The sequence below is a fragment of the Podarcis gaigeae genome, assembly GCF_964106915.1.
Source record: "Podarcis gaigeae genome assembly, chromosome: 1".
NCBI lineage: Eukaryota > Metazoa > Chordata > Lepidosauria > Squamata > Lacertidae > Podarcis > Podarcis gaigeae.
The window spans coordinates 117444441-117465976 of record NC_139678.1 but is presented as its reverse complement, the minus strand read 5'-3'; the positions used below and the strand labels follow the sequence as shown (position 1 = coordinate 117465976).

Here is a 21536-nt window from a genome sequence, read left to right as displayed (position 1 = left end):
CATCGGGGGCTATCAGAATAGCATTTGTGCCCCCTCCCATTATGTGCCTGGTTTTTTAGAAGAAATGATTTGGGGTTTCTCTTTCAGCTTGGCACTAATGCTCACACGGATCTGATGCTTGGTAGAACTTTAAAAAGCATTGACTGCTTAGTTCCCCTATGCCCAGTCCCAAGATAAACATTACTTTGCTTTTAAAGGGTCATCTGTTTTTTTAGTACCAGGTTTACCCTATGATAGGAAGATTCCTCAAAGCTCACCGTTGAAGTTACCCACCTTATTGTGTCTTCCTGGGGCAGAGAGCCTTTTATGGGAGGCCATGATCTTTTTAAAGGCAGTGTTTGCTATTCAGTAGGTAAGCACATGGGAAGCACATTGGAAATGAAATGTGACAGAATGGTTACATTGCTCAAAAAACGCCGTTTAACCCGCACTGAACTTGCAGCACTGAAATTTACTGAACCGGGGGACGTCCCTAATGGGTTAATTGAAACAAGCCTGAATACGTATCTGAAGAGATTTAATGTTTGATTCATTCTTTGAATTCTGGAGTGTCTTTTTCTTTCCTATTAAATGCTTTCACTTTTGCTCTCCTTTAAAGCCATATAGCCCGTCAGAATGATTTACAAGTGTGCCCCTACTTCGTTGGGCATGGGATAGGATCTTACTTCCACGGCCACCCGGAAGTTTGGCATCATGGTAAGAAGGTTCCTCCATCATCGGTTCAGGAGCCTTGCACTTGAGTGTTCACATGCAGGAGATGTGCTCCTCCTTTCCAGCTTAAAAAAGAAGAAGGGGGGGGATGCTAGTGGGAAATAGTCTTAAAACAGCCAGTGTGGTGCCCTCCAAATGTTTGTTGGACTACAACTACCATCAGCCCCAAGTAGCATGGCCAGTAGCCAGGAATGATGGATGTTGTAGTCCAACCACATTACCTAAGAGGAAAAGCTGAAGTCTGCACTCATCACGTCCGACACAATTGCCACAAGCCTGCATGTATCAAAAGACACTGGGGATTGCTTGCAGGAGTGTTCTTGAGGAGTAGTCTAAGACCCTTGAGTCCTGTCTCTTTTATGCTGGGCCCTATATCTCCTACCCTTCCCTGCCCTTATTTGTATTCATGTTTATTTCACATAAAGGGACTCCCAGCCTTGCTGCAAAGCTCAGCGCTGGTGAGACCCCAGCCACCTGAATGTGCTCAGAGAGACCTGATCTTGCATCGATACATATAAATTAGCATGTGCCCATTTTCATAATGGGTCTGTACCCTGAATCTTTTTAAATATCTAGCAGCACCCCCGGCTGAGCGAGACTGTTATAATTGCAACAACAAAACACAAACCCCGGATGCATTACTGATCTCAACAGTTTCCAGAGTTGCATTTTGTTTGATGTTCTCCCTGTTAGGATGTAGTTCCATTCCACCTTAAAAGGGTACAGGCATGACGTTTGTGTATCACATGCCTGTTTACTTCCAGCTCTTGCCTGGGAACTTCCGTTGCATGTAGCATGTGCATGTGATACACAAACATCATGCCTGTACCCTTTTAAGGTGGAATGGAACTACATCCTAACACTCCCCACCTCCAAACAGACTCCAGTTCCCATCAGCCACAGCCAACATAATCAGTAGCCAGGAATTATGGGAGTTTTACTCCATAACATCTGATTTCTGAGTATGCCCCCTACTTGGTTGGTCATTGGATCAGAGCCGTCTTTCCCATTGGTGTTAGTGGTTCGTTGCGCCAGGGCGCCGGCCTCTAAGGGGCGCCCTAGCGAGTAGGGGAGCTGCGCGGCTTTGCCAGCAGCCTCCTCTTTCCCTGCAAGCCCGCCAGCTGTGCCCTGCCAACTCTATGGCTGGCGGGCATGCAGCTTCCCTCCCCAGCCTCTGCATCTGCTAAAGATGGCCCTGCTCCCGGTCGTTGTCCTCCTCCTGCTTTGAGCCCAGACACCGGAGAGCATGACCGCCAGCATGTTTTCCTGCTTGATGGCTGCCACCACACCGGGGATCGGGGTGGTGGGGGAGGCAGAGGACATTTCCCCCCACCCCCTCCCTTGTTTTGGAGTTGCCGGGGGGGGCACTGGATATGCTTAAGATGGCCCTGCATGGAATAGGATCTTACTTCTACGGCCACCTGTATGTTTGACATCATGGTAAAAAGGCCCTTCCATTATCTAACCCTGCTTTAGACTGAAGGGATATCTACTGTTGGGAGTTAGTTTGGTTGTGGGGGATGTTGCATGGTTGTTTTAAGATCTTGACGTGTTGCAAGACTATAGGGCAGCGTGGTCAACGTGCCTTCCAGATAATTGTTTGATAACAACTCTCATCAGCCCTAGCCAGCATGACCAATGATTAGGAATTGAAGTCCAATAACATTGGGACTACCCCAACTCTCACTACCTTCTGGGAAACATGGGCTGGAGGATTTTATTACGTATAAAGTCATCACGATCATTGACTGCACTGAAACTGATTGAGTCAGCTTTACCATTCCCATCTATCATGCTAAACAGGCTGGTGTGGAGAGTTTGCAGAGACAAGTTGAATTCCCGGTGACCACAGCATCAAGGGAGGACTTTGGGATCACAGCTGAAACACACAGCTTTTTGTGTTGCCCTTTTGGAGGCTGCCCATTGTTTAACTGAAAGCTGTGGCAGGGTGACATTTCGAAGGCAGCGTATTTAGCCTCCATTTCTGCAGATAGGACTTGAGTGTTTTGGTTGCAAACAGGGAGCCTCTCCCGGAGTGCCAAGCTGAAGTGCTTTTGCTCTCCCTGATGCATCTTCTGAAATAAGCTGTTGCTTACAAAAGTTTGTGCCGCAACCAGTCTATTGTTGGCATCTGTCTGTCTAAAGAGACAATGGAGTGCACCTCCAGGGGTGAAGTCAGACCACTGTGTTAGCAGCAGCAAAGTGACCTCCCCTGAGCGCAAGCCTGGGCAGTGTGTATAGAGGTCCTGAGCTACCCAGAGAACAAGACTCCCCTCTCAGCCTCGCTGATGTGGTCCAAAGGAAAGCAGAGCAATAGGTTTGGCACCAGCTTGGCTCCAGGAGTTGCCAGAAGGAGGCATGCAAACCACCATCCAACTATCTTAGGGACTCCACTCTCAATTTGTATAAGGCTTACTCCTTAGCCTTCTCTTCTCTGGAAGATATCTCACAAGGCAGGAGAGGTTTAGGATCAGAATGTTCCTTCTCCTAGGTGGGCTATCTTCCCCAGTGGATGAGCCCCACCTGCCCCTTACTTTCCTCTCCATCACGGGCACAGACTGCCTTCTTGACCATTGGACCCACTATGGGCTAAGTTCACCCTTAACACTGGGCTCTCTGAAATTAGAGTGGAGCTTTGAGGATAATCTGAATTGAACCCTGCCCAGTAATTCAGTATTATTTGACAAATAAGAGCCAGGATTTAGGGTCCGGGTGTGTCTGCCCTCCCGCCCAAGTAGACTCCGGTTCCTGTCGCTATTGCCCTTAGAATCATAGAGTTGGAAGAGGCTCCTTGACTTTTTAAGCTGAACTGAGAAAGGACAACACAAGATTTTCCAAGGTACCGCTTGTGAGATTCTTACTGACGTTGAAGTAGTGGAAGAAGCAGATCAGAAGCTCCAACTTTTCTTTGATGCAGAGTGACACTCACTTCCTTTGTTGTGGTCTCCCCTCCAGATAGAATTGTGAATCAACTTTGTGCAGCAGCAAAACCATGCCCAGGGCTCAGTGTTGTTAATAAAAGTCAACTCCTGGCAATCGCCCCAACCTCACCCTTTTGGTTACATGGGCACTTGGAAAGCAAAGAGCTAGGACAGAAATGGGCAGGGGTGGGGGTTAGGAGGGGAACCCAGAATTCGACCCTCACAATCCAAATTGATATCACACACACAGAGAGAAACAGAAGGGAGGAGAAGACAATCCCATGTTCCAGCAGTTTTACACATTGCTCCAAAGCAAGTTCTATCGCTTTACATACTTCCAGCTGAAGGTGCTGAGGGAGAAACCAGGTGTTGGTACAATGAGAACCTACACCAGGTGCATTTCGGATGTTGGACTTCAGATCCCATAATCCATGACCATTGGGGCTGTGCTGGTGAGAGCTACAATATCTGGAGGGCTCCACGTTGGCTACCCCTGTTGTTAGTGCCTCCTTATAATTCAGAAATGCTTCTGTTTGCTTTTGCTTTAAGGGAAACAAAACTTAGAGGTTGGACAATGATTGCTTTTGATTTGATTTGATTTTTTTAAAAAAGAAAAATCAAAGTGTTTCTCCACTTTCAGTTTAAAAAAATAATAATTCTGAAACATGGTGGGGTGGGGTTAAGTTAAAAACTCACAGAGTTGCAAAGCAGCCTGAATTTATTTTCTTCCTGATCTCCTCTCCACCCCCCCCCCCACCTCTTTCTGCATCACTGATATCCACCAGCTAACGGGGTTAACTCTGCTTTTGGTGACCAGGGTAACAAACCTTTGGTGACCAGGGTTGCAACAACTGAAGGCTCAAATTGGGCTGCAATGTCTCAAATTGGGAATAATTCGCTATATGGGCAGGATGGAGAGCGATTTGGACCTTTTTGAGGAATGGGTGAGGTGTGCTTCGTTTTCAGGCCACCAGTACCTCAAATACTAAAAAGAAACTCTGCTCCCCCAGAAGGATTGCAGATACACTCTACTGAGGGCGGGCGCGCAATTTCCCCCTTGTAATTGAAACGCTTCTTTTTTTCTCCACTCCACAGAGAAGGAAAGCGATTTGTTAATGCAAGAGGGCATGGCGTTCACAATAGGTTAGTTGCGGTTTGTATCGAAAAGGGGAGCCACCTTCTATTCGGATCGACTCAAAGTCGCCAGGTTTTTGTTTTGAAGGCATTCGGTGCGTTCCCCTGGCCCCCGTCCGCATAGCTTGCTTGTTTGTACTGGATATATGATTTTTTTTTAATTCCACCTCTCCCCACCCTCCAGTTTTCGCCCCGATCCAGCCAGAGTGAGTTGCAACCAGTCACAACTGCTGTCGCACCCTCGGAGCCTCTTACTGTTATCGATGTGCGCGCATTAATCCTCGGAAGTAAAACGAAGTTTACGCAGCGCGTTGCTCCCCTGCCCATATAGAACCGCAGAACTGTAGAGTTAGAAAAGGGTTCCACGGGATCATCCAGCCCAACCCCCTGCGATGCAGGAATCTCAACTCCTTAAAGACCCTCCCAAGAAGGAGAGTTCACTACCACCTCCGAAGTCCCTCTTCCCTAGATGAGTGCTTACCCTCCCAACAGCCCTGCAGAGTTGGTCGTTTCGATGGAAGCGCGTGGAACAAATCAAGAGGGGGGGAGAGGAGGGGAAGAGATGGAAATTCCTCAGTCCATCAAAATGACAGATGTGACTTTTGCTTTGGCAAGCCACGCGGTTTGAGGAGCTGGGTTTGCCGCAAGAGCACAATCTAAAGTCTCTGTGCGTGTGTCCCCCACCCCCCAAAAATGCAATGTTAATCACCCTTCTTTCTCTCTCTCTCTCTCTCTCTCTCTCTGGGAACGATTAGGCCCTTTATTGTAGACCCAGGAGCTGCTACTCCCTCGTTTTGAGCTCTGCTGAGTTCTGAGTAGCCAGGCAGCAGCCCTCGCCTTGGCGACTGAGCTTCATCCTAAATACCAATCATAGGGGGCGAAGGGGGGGAAAAATGTGTTCCGCGCTCACGGCGCGCCTAAATGGCGCGGCAATTAGAGGAAAATAAGAAAATTGTTGTTTTGCTGATTTAATGAACATTTTAAAGCCTGCTCTTAAAGGGGGAAAAAAACAACAACTAATATTTCTATCCTATCTGCTGTTTGGAGGAGAGTGGCTGGCGCTTTGGCTGTTATGATCCATGGGGATCTTAATTAAAGCTTGATTAAAATGCCCTTCTTCGCACTTTAAAAACAGACGACGCCCAAGTTCAAGCCTGAAGGTTGCCACTTTCTCCTCCTCAGTTCAGGGGCTGCTTTCTTTGGTTTTATTTTTAGGCTGTTTCCAAAGAGGTGGGGGACGGGGAACGCACAGTAAAAATAAAATATCGGGCATTTTGTCTGGGTCCGGAATAGATTTGGCTTGCAGGCCAGTGGACAAACTCTTACCTCGTTTCTGTTTTATTCTTGCTACATGGCAGAACCAATCCTCATGGAAGGATCTTACGAATTTAAAATCCTAAAGGACAAATGGACCGCAGTATCCGTGGACAATAAAAGGTGCCTACTTTTCTTTTCTAAAAAAGTTGTAGTTTGTTGTTTAGTTTTAAATTGGTTTTATCTCTCTCTGGTTAGGGGAAAGAGCGGAAGCTGCCTCTTTGAGTGGTTTTCTTTCGAAATTATATATCTCTCCGCCAGTAAATAAAGCTCGGTTACTCTTTGGCCCCTTGGCCACTTACTGCGTCTGCTTGTGTGTTTCAGATCGGCCCAGTTCGAGCACACCGTCGTTATTACTTCGAGAGGAGCAGAAATCCTGACCCAAGTAGCCGGGGAGAGTTAAGGCGCAGCTGAGCACGCGTGGCGGGGAAAGCTCGCCGGGCAGAGCCAGGGAGGAGGAGGAGCGCGAGGAAAGCGCCCCAACTTGGAGGCGACTCCAGGGGACCCTCAAGAGGAGACGCTCCAACGCATCGGATTTATTTCTTGGATCAGGCCCAACGAGCTGGGTGGAATCTGGCGAGGCCAGAGGGAAAGTTGCCATGGGGAACGGTCCCCTAAAAGACAAGAAAGGAGGCGGGGAAAGAAGAAGATGGTGATGATTCTCATTTCTCTTCCAGCAGAGAGATGCTGGACAAAGACGCAGAGCTCAGCGCCTCAATTTCCCAAATGCAATTGAGCATCGCTCTCGTTTGCTCAAAGAGCCGAACTCTGCAGCAGGATTTTCCCCACCACCCTCCATATTTTTCTCGTTCTTAAATTAATTTAACTTCTTGGCACTATAACGTCTCCTCCCGCTCCTTCACTCCCTTAGATTTGGCGCTTGGCAGCTGTGACAGCTAAACACGTGTGTGTGTGTGTGTGTGTGTGTGTGTCGCGTTTCTTCCAGGTTTAGAGTTATCTTCTGCGTGTTTCCAGAGTTTGACGTATGTAGGGAGTGTGCACAGGCACTCTCCGCGGAGAAAAAGCCAACCCTGTATAGGGACCTATATAGGGTAAAACCACTTTCCGGAAAGAACAACAGCAACAAAAATACAACTTTAAAACAAAACAAGCGCTTTTGTTCTTGTAGACGCGTTCTGGGTACATCAATCGCGTTTTGGGGTTTTTTCGTTGCTTTCAAAAAACTGCTGTGACTTTTTAGAAACGATTTATAAAACGTTCACTGATTATTATTTTTACCCCAAATATTTGAAAGCAGCTCTCTGCTTGCCTTATTGCGGGGAGGTGGGTGAGGGCTAATAATCCTCCCTTTTCCTAGCTTTTAGGTGGGAAGCTGGTCTAGTAAACATACCTTTCTTCCTCCTTTTCAGTTCTGCTTTTAGGAAGACATTGTGTTTTGCCTTCGTTTTTTGTGTGTGTGAATTTGCACAGGGCGGCCTTCTGCTCCCAGATGGGCAGCCTCGCATGCTGGGAAGAGATTTGTTTATTTGTATTGGGTAGGTTGGCTGGAGAGGGGGGGGAGGGGAGAATGGGGAGGGGGGAAGAGACTGTCCTCTGATCTGCCCGCCTCAGAATCAAATCTCCAGCTGCCCCCAAACCCCAAGCTGAGAGCCCAAAGGAGGAAGGAAGGGGTTTGATGATCTGCAATTAGGTGCTTCCTAATCACGCCGCCTGAATGCAGAAAAGGAAGCGTTTTGAGATTCAAATCGGGTTCCAAAAAAAAAAAAAAGCAAAAAAGCGAGAGGGTGCTTTGACGGCTGACACACACCCGCTTCGAGGATCAAGCGCTCCCCTGGACTGTCCTGGCTGGCAGCCCTCGGGAGATGAAAAGGGCTCTTCAAGAGAGGGCTCTCCCCCGGCACATATGCACACGCGCGCCCTGCCCGGCCAGACTAGGGCGCACAGCAGCTTTTGCTGCCTGCCGGAGAGGTGCGGGCGACAGCTCCGCTGCCCTTTCAAAGGCGGCGTGTGCGCGGCTGTGTGCGGTGGCCGCGGAGAGGTCGGGGACATTTCCGCTGTGGTTTTGTTTGGGTGTTTGCTGCTGCTACCTGAGTCCTTGCAAAGTGACAGCTTTTATTTTTTTTTCCTTTTGCAATGGGCTGGGGTTTTAAGGCAGCTTGCAACAGAGATAGAGAGAGAATTGGGTGTGGAACCTTGGCGAGGCATTTGCAAACAAAAAAAGAGGAAATAAACCAACAACAACAGTAGCCCGCCAATCTGTCTGGGTTGCCCCAGCCACTCTGGGCGGTTTCCAACATCTATAAAAACATAATAAAACAGTAAACATTAAAAGGCTTCCCTATACAGGACTGTCTTTTCAGACCAAACACCACTTCTCACGACTCCTTAGAATGGAGCTTCAAGGCCAAGTGGGACCTTCCGAGCTGTAAAAATATTAACTCGAGTTTATTTGCCGCCGCCAGATTAAACGAGCAAGCCTCCCCCTGCCCAACTCAGACGCGTGGCGAGCCTTGCGCCTCTCAGACACTGCCTCGCAGCCTAAACTACTTCGCGGGGTTGTTGTGAGGTTACAGTTTGGGGAGGGGGAGACCCGCCTAGGCCACCTCCAGCTCCCTGGGGGAAAGGTGGGGTAAGAAATAAGATAAGTAAACAAATGTAACCGCCAGGCTACGGTGGGATTGCGTCCCATCTGCGCGCCTCGGAGCGCAATCCTATACTGAACACGCTTACTCGAATAGAAACCCCTGGGAGTTCAATGGGGCTTCTTTGCCAGGGAAGTGGGTATAGGATTTTTCCCCTAGCGCGCGCAAAGGGGGCATCAGCCCCAAGCGGACTTAATTGGGAGTTATGGGTCTGATTTGGGGGCTGCTATGATCCTGTAAACAACTTTAAACAGACGGAAGTTTCGCTAAATCTACTTGTGCCCCAAAGAAGTAAGAGTTCTCAATGGGATATTATCCTCAGCTAAATGCGTATAGGATTGCATCGTTTATGAACTGAAAATGAAAGACCGATGTTTAAGGATAAGGATTGCTGTTTAATAGTTCTATAGTGGGTGGGGAAAGGAGAGGAAACTCTTTTAAGTAACCCGACTCAAAAGCTCTGGAATCAATAATAGCTGAGTTTAAAGAGAGACCGGAGTCTCTGCTTCTGCCTTCAGTGGGTACAAGCCAGCCAGAGCTGCGCGCTTTGACACCCCATGGGTTAAGCACGTCTCCCATTCCACTGGAATCAGTGGGACATACACGAACTTACTGTGCGGCCCTACGCGGGTGCCTAGGCAGAAGGAAGCCCCACTAAGGTCAACAGGATTTGCTCCCAGCCAAGAGCGCACATACAGTAGTCAGTGGCCTGGATCAGGCCTGACCAATGCACTGCAAAGTGACAATCCCATGCACGCATCTTGGAAAAGAAGCCCCACTGCAGCCCTCGTGGAAACTCAGCCCGAGAATCATGGGATTGTAGAGATACAAGGGGCCCCCGAGGGTCATCTAGTCCAACCCCCTGCAGTGCCGCAATCTTTTGCCCAAGGTGGCGCTGGAACCCACAACCCTAGAGTCTTATGCTCTAGCGAAGCTACTTTAAAATCTCCCGTCATGATTGATGCTTCTTGTTGGCTCTTCACACCAGCCAGCCCTGGGAAGCCAGGCTGAGAATATTCCCATTTCACATATTATAACTGAGGCCAAGAACCGGTGTCTTCTCCAAGGCGGTACAATGTTCATTGTGGTTTATCATCACTGCCACCCCAGAAGGCCGCGCTATCCTGCATCCCCTGGTGGGCTCTACTCTGTTTCTGACTAGAATCCTGAAGTCCAGAAACCACATCCAAGCGCTAAATGGGTGAGCGATGGGGGGAACCACCAAGTGCAAATGGGGGCTCAGGGACAACGAGATCCAGTTACCTGCTGGAGCCCCCAGGAGACTTCGTGTACACTGAGACGTGTGAACGCTGCTGTTGTGTACACATACGGATCTATCGCAGGGTTTCTTGCTACAGGTTGGCGGAATCTGCCCTGTTGCCATTGTGGAGAGGTTACGAGTCAGAAACTCACCCAGCCATCTAGTGGCAGAATCAGATCCCTTAGAAACTGCCGGAAAGGATCCGGAGAGAGATCCCTTGAACACCAAAGAACACCACCCTTGGGGTTTTCACAAGCAGTAAGGACAGCAGCCAGTCGTCTCCATCAGAGGCTTCTGTCTGCTGCGTCAACATTATTATTTTTTAAAACCCTGTATCTGCTTACTTGAGAGTCAAACCCATTGAGCTCAACGGGATTTTACTTCTGAGTAAGCCTCGAGGGGCTTGCGCTCTAAGGCGTCGGATTGGGCCCGCCTCTCCCTCTCGGGTTAGAGAGCGTATGTTTTCGACGAGGTTCTCTCCGCACTAACCCAGGTTAATTTTATTAGGACTGCAGGATTTTACCAACTGCTGCGGTAACAAGCTGTTTGCGTAGCAATTAGAGCGAGGTGGTGGCATTTATGGTACACATTTATAATCCTAATTATAAAGGTGATTGCAGGAAGGTTTCAAGGGAGCGGGGGGGGGGACTCTGCTGTGGTTTTTGCTCCTCTGCACGTGGGATACTGCAAGAGGCTGTCCCTTGGCCAGACCCCCCCCCTAGTTTGCCCGTCTCCTGGAGGGCCTTTCAATGCCCAGCTGGTAATTCTTTTCACGACCCCCGACTGAAAAGCAAACCTTTATGTATTTCTGGATGAGACAGACTCTTCGCCTTCGACAGGTTCCTTCCTGCACAGGTGCTTCCCAAGACCACCATGGAAGTTGGAGTATTTGCCCAAAATCCATTTCTTCGCAATGCCCATTTAGCCCGATCCTAAGTAGCTCTATTAGCCATGAAAGAGTCTGGCGATGTTCAGTGGGACATACTCCGCACCTTCGCCCCTCCTTCCAAAGGGGAAGCTTAAAGACGCAGTCCCTTAACGCGTCGACGCAGAAGTCCCACTGGATCGCACTCGATACGCTTCCTAATACTTTAGGATCGCAGTTACACTTCAAGAGGACGGAAGCAATTCGAGCCCAGAACCCTATAACTTAACTAACCAGGAGTTGATCGGGCAGGAGGGGGAGCGGGTCCATCAGGGCGATCTTGCCTCCCCCCCCCCAAATAAAAATTAAAAATAAACCTCCTGCTTTTTTGTGGTTACTTTCAGGAAAGACACTTCTCACAAGCTAGTTGCAACTGATCGGTAAACTTTGCATTAAATCTACAGTTCTAAAAGTGCTGGTTTTAAAGTTAGCCTCAGTGAGGTCAATCTGACTTACAGGTGAAACTCGAAAAATTAGAATATCGTGGGAAAGTTCGTTTATTTCAGTAATTCAACTTAAAAGGTGAAACTAATATATGAGATAGACTCAAGACATACAAAGCGAGATATGTCAAACCTTTATTTGTTATAATTGTGATGTTTATGGCGTACAGCTGATGAAAACCACAAATTAACAATCTCAGAAAATTAGAATATTAAATGAAATCAGCAAAACAAGGATTGCAAATAGAGCAATATTGGACCTCTGAGAAGTAGAAGCATGCATATGTACTCAGTGCTTGGTTTGGGCCCCTTTTGCATCAATTACTGCCTCAATGCGGCGTGGAATGGATGCTATCAGCCTGTGGCACTGCTGAGGTGTTATGGAAGACCAGGAAGCTTCAATAGCAGCCTTCAGCTCTTCTGCATTGCTCGGTCTCATGCCTCTCATCTTTCTCTTGGCAATGCCCCATAGGTTCAGGTCAGGCGAGTTTGCTGGCCCATCAAGCACAGTAATCCCATGGGCATTGAACCAGGTTTTGGTACTTTTGGCACTGTGGGCAGGTGCCAAGTCGTGCTGGAAAATGAAGTCAGCATCCCCATAAAGCTCGTCTGCGGAAGGAAGCATGAAGTGCTCCAAAATCTCCTGGTAGACGGCTGCATTGACCCTGGACTTAATGAAGCACAGTGGACCAACACCAGCTGATGACATGGCTCCCCAAACCAACACAGACTGTGGAAACTTCACACTGGACTTCAAGCATCTGGCATTGTGTGCCTCCCCATTCTTGCTCCAGACTCTGGGTCCTTGGTTTCCAAATGAGGTGCAAAGTTGCTCTCATCAGAAAAGAGGACTTGGGACCACTGAGCAACAGGCCAGTTCTTTTTTTCTTTAGCCCAGGTAAGACGCTTCTGACGTTGTTTCTTGTTCAGGAGCGGCTTGACAAGAGGAATATGACATTTGAAGCCCATCTCCAGGATCCGTCTGTGTGTGGTGGCTCTTGATGCACTAACTCCAGCCTCAGTCCACTCCTTGTGAAAGTCCCCAACACGTTTGAACGGTCTTTTCCTGACAATCCTCTCCAGGCTGCGGTCATCCCTGCTGCTTGTGCACCTTTTCCTTCCACACTTTCCCCTTCTGCTTAACTTTCCATTAATGTGCTTCGATACAGCACTTTGGGAACATCCAACTTCTTCTGCAATTACCTTTTGAGGCTTTCCCTCCTTATGGAGGGTCTCAATGATGGCTTTCTGCACAACTGTCAGGTCAGCAGCCTTCCCCATGATTGTGGTTCCTACTAAACCAGACTGAGAGACCATTTAAAGGCTCGGGAATCCATTGCAGGTGTTATGGATTGAATAGCTACTGCACCTTTTCACAATATTCAAATTTTCTGAGATTGTTAATTTGGGGTTTTCATCAGCTGTACGCCATAATCATCACAATTATAACAAATAAAGGCTTGACATATCTCGCTTTGCATGTCATGAGTCTATCTCATATATTAGTTTCACCTTTTAAGCTGAATTACTGAAATAAATGAACTTTTCCACGATATTCTAATTTTTCGAGTTTCACCTGTACTTCAAAGGAGAGTTTGGTTAGGATAACGACTAGGGTTTCTCTGTATGCAATTTCTCAAGTAGCAGAAAGCTCGATTCAAGTCATGCGCGCGCCCACGGGGGTCACTATGCTCCTTCTCTTGTGTGTATGTTTATTAGTGGGTCGCCTTTGGTCAGAAGATGGCTAAACTAAGGCGCTTGAGGTTTAACCCAGAAATCTTCCATTAAGGAGACATGGGAGGGGGGTAGGGGGAGGGAGAGAGTGTGTTTCTTGGGGGAAGGGGGATAACAAACACACCCACCCAGTATAAACATCCCCACTTGGTACAGCTAAGAGGACACTTGAGCGTTAGGTCCTGCTGGGATCCTTCGCCCAATGGCTAGAAAATCAATCCGGATTATTCGCGAGGTGCTGCGGAGATGGGGACAGTCCGCAGCTGATTGCAGATTTCTGCCACCCGTCTCTCTCCCCCCCCCCCCCCGCCCCGTAAAGAAGTGTCTGGACTCCAGGCTGCTGCTGCTGCTGCTCCTCCTCCTCCTTTTCCCAGATGTCCACCTTCCCAGATGTCCACCCCACCCACACAAGATGTGTTCAGCTTAGCCTCCCAACTTTCTCTTCCCCAGTTCTGGGCAGTTTGGGGAAACTTCAGCTAACTTGAGCGCGCGCGGTTGTTGTCTAGGGCGAGGAATCCGACCAAAATCTCCCTACCCTCTTCCTCCTCCTCCATCTCCACCTTCAGCCTCCCCGGCCGGTCCACTTACAGCTCGGGGCTCCTCGGGGAGAAGGCGGCGGCTGGGTCTCCCTCAGGTGCGCAGCTGCTTCGCTGCTGCTTCTTCTTCTCCTGCTGCTGGAGGGAACCGTGGATGCTGGAGAACGCGCAACTCTACTTCTTACGGCAGCTTAGACGGGCTTTTCCCCGCCGGGGTGGGGTGGTGGGAGTTTTGTGGACAGGGAAGTCTCTCAATTCCCTGACCCGCCGAAGAAGGTGATCCGCTGAAGGGAGGCAGGCTGGGTGGATCCCTTCCAGTTTGGCTCAGACACTCCCCCAAGGGATTTCAGTCTCAGTGTTATTTGGATTTGGAGCAGGGCGTTCACTTAGGTCTCAGTTGTTCCGCTTCCTTCTAACCATCTCTCTTTCTCCAGCCAGCCAGCCAGCGAGCAAGCTGCTTTCAGGCTCTGGGAAAGGAGTGAGCCACAGAGCGAGCGAGCGAGCGAGCGCGCCCGTGGGGAGGGGAGGCCTCCCCACTAATATCTGTAACGCCATCAGCAATGTAATTTGTGCGGAATGTTCATTTTGTATTGGTGTTCTCCCTGTGCCAAAAATGCGCGCTTGATTGCATAGAGTGGGCTCGTTGACGGAGCAAGGTGTGACCGCTGTCGAGGGGCGGAGGAGGGTGAGGGAGAAGGAGAAGTTCAGCTCAGGCCAAAGCGTGGGGGTGGGGTTTTTATACATAGATGGATATATAGATAGATGGATATATAGATCTCGATCTCTTCCTCACCCCCAGGCTGTTTTAGGCTGCAAAGACGCCGCGCGCCGCGATGAGTGTTAAATAGATGGCTAATTACGCGTATGAAAATTAAACATCAGTGTTATGCTAATAGGGCCGCCTTCAGCTGCGGATCAGAGCACTTGAGACTACCATTTAATCAAAGGAATCGGTAACTAATACTGCTGCACGTGTGAACTTTCCTCAAGATCATCATCCCTCCACCCCCGCCGCCGAGCGGCTCCTGGGTCCCGCGCGCCCAAGCGAAATGGTGGAAGCGGAGCAGGGGGGCGGGGGGGGGAGAGAAATAATTAGCAGGCGCTTTCTAATTATTTAGACGACGAAAAGTCAGTTGGGATTCAGCCCAGAAGGCCTTTGCCTGGCAGCGGCTCTGAAGCGCCCCCCACACTATCGCCACCCCCCGCACCCCCGACAGCCAACACTTTGATTCTGGTTGGTCAGAGAGAATTTGGCGAAGTGGGAAGAGGCGAGGAGCAGGCGGGGATCGGGCTTCGACTTTTTATGGGAACGGGATCAGGCCCACACGCAGGTCGCTTCCGTCTCTGGGTGGCTTGGTGTGTAGATCGGGGAGGAGTATTACTCTCGTTGAGCTCCCCCCCCCGCGCCCCCGGAAGCACAAAACAGCTGGCCTTTGGTTGTCTGCCCTGGAAAGGAACCCGCCGATTTATTCCCCCATTCCAAGCTGAGAAAGAGCCAGCTTCCCAATGACACAGAACTCTTCGTCAAAGTTTGACTTCAGAAATGTAACCCGAAAAGTACTTCTCATGGTGGACCTCCTGCTCGCTAAGGATGAAAAAATGAGAACCCTTCCTTCACCCCAAACACTGAAATCCTGATTGTAGGTGGTAGAATGATATTAATAAATAAGAAGAAGAAGGGAACTGAGATTCCCGTTAGGTTATTAGTCCTTGTTTGTTTGTTTGTTTGTTTGTTTGTTTTTAACAGCAAAAGGCATTTTCTCACCAGTCTTGGCTCAGCAGCCAACACTGAGTTTGCTTTCCATACTGTTTGACGAAGAGTTCTGTGCTCGCGCTAAAGTCGGCACACTTTTTCAGCTGACCAAACCAAAAACATGAATGACAGCCCCATCCCCGAAGGTTCCCAGGTAAAGCTGTGAAAAGCAGCTTCTTCTGAGGTCTCCTGCATCCCCATCCTGCGGGGGAAAAGGGGGCGGCGGGGTATCTTCTTTGCCAGAGAAGGGGACCGTGATGATCTCCCCCACCCCTTCCTTAAGATAAGCCACAAAGCCTTTGTATTGGGTAGGGCAACGACATCAGCTGCCCCTTTTGGGGGGACGAGGGAGAGCTGCTACACAATGGATCCCCTAACACGTGCGAAATTGATCAGATGCACCCGCCCAGCCCCAAATGCACACACCTGACTATATACCACAACAACTTTGCAGGCCGGTGGCAGTTGTTGTTTTCTTTATAAGCAGCGAGACATGGTGGGCTTCAGGCGGTGCTAACCATTTCTGGACACGCACGCACGCACCTCGTGTCCCAGTTACTGGTCCTAATACAGTGGTACCTCGGGTTAAGTACTTAATTCGTTCTGGAGGTCCCTTCTTAACCTGAAACTGTTCTTAACCTGAAGCACCACTTTAGCTAATGGGGCCTCCTGCTGCCGCCAACGCGCGATTTCTGTTCTCATCCTGAAGCAAAGTTCTTAACCCGAGGTACTACTGTATTTCTGGGTTAGCGGAGTCTGTAACCTGAAGCGTCTGTAAACCGAGGTACCACTGTATAATATCTGAAGAAGCTGGACGATCTGTTCCCATCTCTCTGTGAGAGACCCCCTCCGAGGGGGAGATCTGCAAGGGTAGGAGGGGGTCTGAGAGAGAGAGAGAGAGAGAGAGAGAGAGAGAGAGAGAGAGAGAGAGAGCGCCCCCTTCCCCTCTCTCAATCCATCTGATGTTCTGACATCAGGTTGGTGGCGCTGCTAGAGGTAGTAGATAGCAAAATCGTTTGGAGACGTCAGAGGGGTCCTGGAGCCTGGGATCTTTCCCTCTCCATAGGAGGGGTTTTTGCGCCCCTCCTTCCTCCCCTGGGGGCCAGGGAGGGGTCTCTGGGCGGCCCCCCTCGCGCTGGCCCCATCCAGCTCGGCGCCGTCGTCTCTGCCTTCTCTCCTTCCTTCGCGTCTCTCTCTCTCTCTCTCTCTCTCTCTCTCTCGCTCGCTCGTTCGCTCGGGTCCAGCAGGCGAGCCCCCGAAAAGCGTCTCCGGCCAATCGCGCGCGATCCTGCCAGGCGGCGGGCCAATCAGCTCGGCGGGCTCATGCATATTCATCGCTTTTGGCTGAGTCAAAGCTTTTAGGCGAGTTTGTGTAGATCTCCAAGCATCATGCCTTAGACTTTTTCAAAGAGACAAACTCCATTTTCTTATGAATGGAAAGTGAAAAGCCCCGGGCCTCTTAAATTGGGTCCTGAGAGAGAGAGAGAAAGAGGAAAGAGAGAGAGAGAGGGAGAAAGGGAGAGAGAGAGATCCCCCCAAAAGGCAGGCTGGAGGAAGAGAGAGAGAGAGACAGAGATCGCCAGGGAGAGAAAGAGAGAGAGGCACCCAAGGCAGCGGCGCGCAATGACCATGACTACCATGCCAGAGAGCCTCAATAGCCCTGTCTCCGGCAAGGCGGTCTTTATGGAGTTTGGGCCGCCCGGGCAGCAAATGCCGCCGTCGCCCATGTCTCACGGACACTATTCCATGCACTGTTTACACTCGGCCGGCCACTCGCAGCCGGACAGCTCCTACAGCGCAGCTTCGTCCTTCTCCAGACCGCTGGGCTACCCCTATGTCAACTCGGTCAGCAGCCACGCGGCCAATCCCTACATGAGCTCAGTGCAGTCCTACCCCAACAGCACCAGCTTGGCTCAGACCCGGTTAGAGGAGACAGGTACGTGCCTGCAGAGGGGAGGGGAGGGGAGCTGGCTGGGTTCTGTGGGGAGAAAGGGGGAGGAAACGGGGGGAGGGGGAGGGGAAGGGGGGGCTCTGGGAAGCACCAAACGACACCCCCTCCCAGAAAAGAACAAGATCTGAAAGGGGGGAAGGAATCCCGAAGGAAGCAAAACATAATAATAATAATAATAATAATAATAATAATAATAATAATAATGCTGCTATCAAGCTACACCCCCCCCCTCCTCCTCCTCCTCCCCAGTCCTTAAGAGAGCAAGCAGATTCCTCCAGCCAAACCTCCAAGATCTCTGGAGTTTGTACACAAAGCCACCCCGTGCCCGGCTAGCAAAACCCAGAAAGAAATTCCTTCTCTTCTCTCCTCAATCTCTCTCTCCCTCTCTCCACCCCCCCCCCCCAGATGTGCGCCTATTAGGCTCGGCAATTATTTATTGCGTAGCGCTATAAACAATGTATGCAATTAAGGGTAATTAAACCTAAAGTGCCGCCGCCTGTAAAAATAGCAAACTTTCTTTCTTCTCCGGCGACCGAGCCTCCGGGACTCAGCAGCCTCTCTGGAGTTGCCGAGCAGCAGCAGAAGAAGAAGAAGAGGAGGAGGAGGAGGAAGAGGAAGAGGAAGAGGCAGCCACCGGGGGTTCCGGGGCTCCTTGAGAGTGGCGAGGAAAAGGAGGAGGAGGTGAAGGAGGGTTGCTTGACACGGCTGCTCCCGGGGCACCTCCAAGGCCAACGGATTTGTTGGGAGGGAAATTTGGGGCCGTTGTTAGGATTGCCTTCATCAGCACCATCAGCACCGCTGGTCATTGCTCATCCATCCATCCATCCATCCATCCAGTCATCCAGTCCCTCACTGGCCCGCTTTCTTGCTTCTTGCAGGGGCCGAGACGGAGAAAAGCACCGTGGTGGAAGGCGGAGAAGTGCGCTTCAACGGCAAAGGGAAGAAAATCCGAAAGCCCCGGACTATTTACTCCAGTTTGCAGCTGCAGGCTTTGAACCGGCGGTTCCAGCAGACTCAGTACCTGGCTTTGCCCGAGAGAGCCGAGCTGGCCGCCTCCTTGGGACTCACCCAGACCCAGGTAGGCAGCGCCAGCAGCACCTGCACCCCCAGAGCATCCTTCGCCCTCTCAACCCCATCCCTGAGCCCCGAGCAACTTCCTGGCGGCCTCGCCTGCCCGCGGCCCTCTCGGCTCGCCATATCTCCCCAGGCCCAAGAGGCAAGGTCCCGGCGGAAGCTGGGCGGGGTAGGTGGTGGGGCTGCTGCTGCTGGTGGTGGGGCAGAGAGCCCTCCCAAGCATCAGTCGAAAAAGACCTCCTTCTGCTCCACTGCTGCCCTGCCCCACCACCACGACCATGTTCGCTCTCCTACTTTCCCAAGCGCGCTTAAGATTTAGGAAACCCCCAATCTCATTGATGTTTCTTCAAGAGCTTGCCATAAAAAAGTCGGTCGATCTATCTATCTATCTATCTATCTATCTATCTATCTATCTATCATCTATCTATCTATCTATCTATCTATCTATCTATCTATCTATCTCTCCAACCCCCGCGTTAAAATTCCAAGGAGGGGCACTGGAGAGTGGCAGGCCCGTTTTAAAGGGCAATTCTGGGGAGAATGGTGTCCCCAGTAATAATAGCTGCCCTTATCCTATGCCTGGCTTACTTGGTCTTCCTGAACCCAATGGAACTAATTCCCCTCCCTCCCTCCAACAAACAATCAAGCAAACAAAGGTGCCCAGGTGATGTCTTGAAGATGTAGGTGTTTAGATCTCCATTTCTGAAGGATCTCACCATCTCCTCCAGCGGTTCAATTGTCCATCTTTCAAATCTTGGAGGATCCTATTTGGTTTGGGTTAAAAGAAGGCTCCTCTCTCCCTCGAATCACATACAAAGGCGCGAGCCCTTATCTTCTCAACCACCATCAAATCTTCACCTTTGTCTATCTGAGAAAAATGTACAGTGTGTGTGTGTGTGTGTGTGTGTGTGTGTATTTGTCACCCAAATAGACCGATCCCCGTTGCAAAATGCGATTTTTCTTATTATTTTTGTTAAAGTTGCTCCAAATAAAATATTTCATTTGTCTAGACTTGGGTCCCTCGTGGGCTTTGGAACCTGGGAGATCCGAGGGCTTTTGCCTCTGTGATGTATCACCCTCCTGAGACTTGCTTCTCTTGGAGCAAGGCCGTCCCATCTTCCTTGTGGCGCAGGAACTTTAATTTAGGATGGCGGCGTGATTTCAGTAACAGTAGTTGGGATTGTCTTTAGGATTCCTAGGCCTTTAAAAAAACCAAAAAAACTCGGATGCTGCCTCAGATGGAAACTAACAGGCCTTCCTGCTCTCAATCCATGCACATATATATATATTTTAAATTGTGGCTCTTGGAATGACCCACACACTTCGCTGTTGATGCATTTACGCATTTGTTTTGGGGGAGCTATTTTTGTTTTGTTTTGCTTTGTTTACAGATGACCTAGTGCGGGGAGTGTGGTTTTTAGCTCCGCTAAAGAAAGGGGAGAAGTTAGTAGTGCGCCTCCATTTCCGGAAATTTGGTCCCCCGAGCGAAAGATGCGCGTTGGTATCAATCAAGCGTCCCTCCCTAGGGGTGGGGGAATCACAGCCAAGCGTTGCCTTGGGCCTTGGGCCTGGTACCGTATTTCTCCGGGCAGAGACCCTCTTGGCCACTGGGTGCCCTTTTTCCTGTTGCCTCCCGGATTCTGTCTAGCTTGTCTTCTCTGCTGGCGCCTTCAACTTTCGTTTCTCTCTCTCTCCCCACCCCTTTGGGGACAGGTCAAGATCTGGTTCCAAAACAAGCGCTCCAAATTCAAGAAACTGATGAAACAAGGAGGGGCCGCTTTGGAAAGCAGCGCACTGGCCAACGGCAGGTCCCTGTCTGCCAGTTCCCCCCCAGTGCCCCCAGTTTGGAACACCACCTCGACGTCGGGTAAGACCTCCACTGGGACCCCGGCCACTTACATCCCCAGCTACACGTCTTGGTACCCTTCGGCCCACCAGGAAACTATGCAGCAGCCTCAGCTGATGTGATTGGGGTTTTTGGAGGGAGTTTTCTTTCGGGTTTGGTATTTCGTTCGTTTTTGGTTTTTTTATTTTTTTATTTTTAAAATAATAATAAGAAAGAAAGAAAAAGTTGAACCAACAAGCCGATCTCCCCGTCGGCATCAACCAGAATACTTAAAAGAAAAAGAAAAAAATTTACTAAACACCCCATACAAACACGCGCTCGAACACTGTGGTTAGTTTGGGGAAAGCGCGCACGCACGACCCAAGGAGCCTGAGAAAAGGCAACGTGGGAAGAGGCGCCAGCCAAAAAATTTTTAAAAAGAAAAGAAAAAAGGACACGCCACGCGCGGACAGTCTTTGGGAAAGTCCTCCTGGGCGCAGCCGCTGCTGAGCTGCCGGGCGAGGCAGGCACAGATGCGACGCGGGGCTGGTTCCCAGTGCAGACAGCTGACGCGGCAGCCACGGATCGGCCCGAGAGCAGCCGGACAACAGCCTGCCAGCAGCGCCGGAAAAACCCTCGGCTTAGTTGGACAATCAGGAAAAAAATATGAGAAGAATAATCTGTTTGTACCAGGAAGAGGGGCGGGGAGGAATCTGTGTCCTCTTTCTTGTCTGTCTCTCGTGTCTGTTCTAATGAAATATAGGTCATTCCCTTCATCTCCAGTCCTCTGGTCTCCGAAAAACGGGACACAAGTCGTCTTTCTTTCTTTCTTTCTTTCTTTCTTTCTTTCTTTCTTTCTCTTTCCTTCCTTCTTTTCTTTCCATTCCCCCGCCACCTCCCACAATGTTCGTTGTTAGTCCTCGGTGTATATATTTTTTTTCTTCTGTCGAAGGGGAAAGGGGGGGATTTTTTTTGTTTGTTTAAATTATTATTATTTATTGACTTTGAAATCTACCACTATGAGAGTCCTAAGCATTTTTCTATAAAAAAATTAATAATAATAAACTTACGGGCAGATCTGGTTTGCAGAAGTGACGTTGTTTTCATGCTGTTTGTTTCAAAGTCGAAGACCTCGCACACATACAGTACTAGGGAGGAGATGCTCAGGCGCTCAGTTTAATTTTAATTTTAATCTGTGTGCATTCGCTTTCCTGTTTCGGGAAGGTGTGGGGCAGAGCGGAACGGGAGCATTCGGGTTTCCCACGCGCATTTATGGAGAGATCTATTCCCCCACCCGCTTAGCGCAGGTCTCACGTTAATTATAACTGAGAGAAATAATTAAAAAAAAGCG

General features: G+C 49.8%; 2 protein-coding genes across 7 annotated transcripts in view; both read left to right on the top strand.

Moving 5' to 3' along the window:
• The window catches only part of METAP1D (methionyl aminopeptidase type 1D, mitochondrial), a 103151-nt gene extending 95963 nt beyond the window's left edge, over positions 1–7188 (top strand). For 5 of the 6 annotated variants that reach the window (XM_083713840.1, XM_083713838.1, XM_083713841.1 and 2 more), the window contains 4 exons: positions 599–696; positions 4728–4775; positions 6125–6203; positions 6405–6922. In XM_083713840.1, coding sequence (XP_083569966.1) covers positions 599–696; positions 4728–4775; positions 6125–6203; positions 6405–6483 — 304 coding nt within the window. In that variant the 3' untranslated portion in view covers positions 6484–6922. Of the gene's footprint in view, positions 1–598; positions 697–4727; positions 4776–6124; positions 6204–6404 lie in introns of all 6 variants that reach the window. The other variant, XM_083713839.1, reaches the window with a different exon arrangement.
• A 9359-nt stretch (positions 7189–16547) lies between these two features.
• Positions 16548–21276, top strand: DLX1 (distal-less homeobox 1). The gene is made up of 3 exons (XM_083714593.1): positions 16548–17271; positions 18165–18364; positions 20074–21276. The coding sequence occupies exons 1-3, from the start codon at positions 16959–16961 to the stop codon at positions 20326–20328; spliced, it is 768 nt and encodes a 255-aa protein (XP_083570719.1). The 5' UTR covers positions 16548–16958; the 3' UTR covers positions 20329–21276.
• The last annotated feature ends 260 nt before the right edge of the window (positions 21277–21536 follow it).

Coding starts and splice junctions, on each gene's coding strand:
- DLX1 (XM_083714593.1), top strand. CDS start 16,959: ATGACCATGACTACCATGCCAGAGAGCCTCAATAGCCCTGTCTCCGGC. Junction 17,272..18,164: donor GACCCGGTTAGAGGAGACAG/GTACGTGCCTGC, acceptor TGCTTCTTGCAG/GGGCCGAGACGGAGAAAAGC. Junction 18,365..20,073: donor TGGGACTCACCCAGACCCAG/GTAGGCAGCGCC, acceptor CTTTGGGGACAG/GTCAAGATCTGGTTCCAAAA.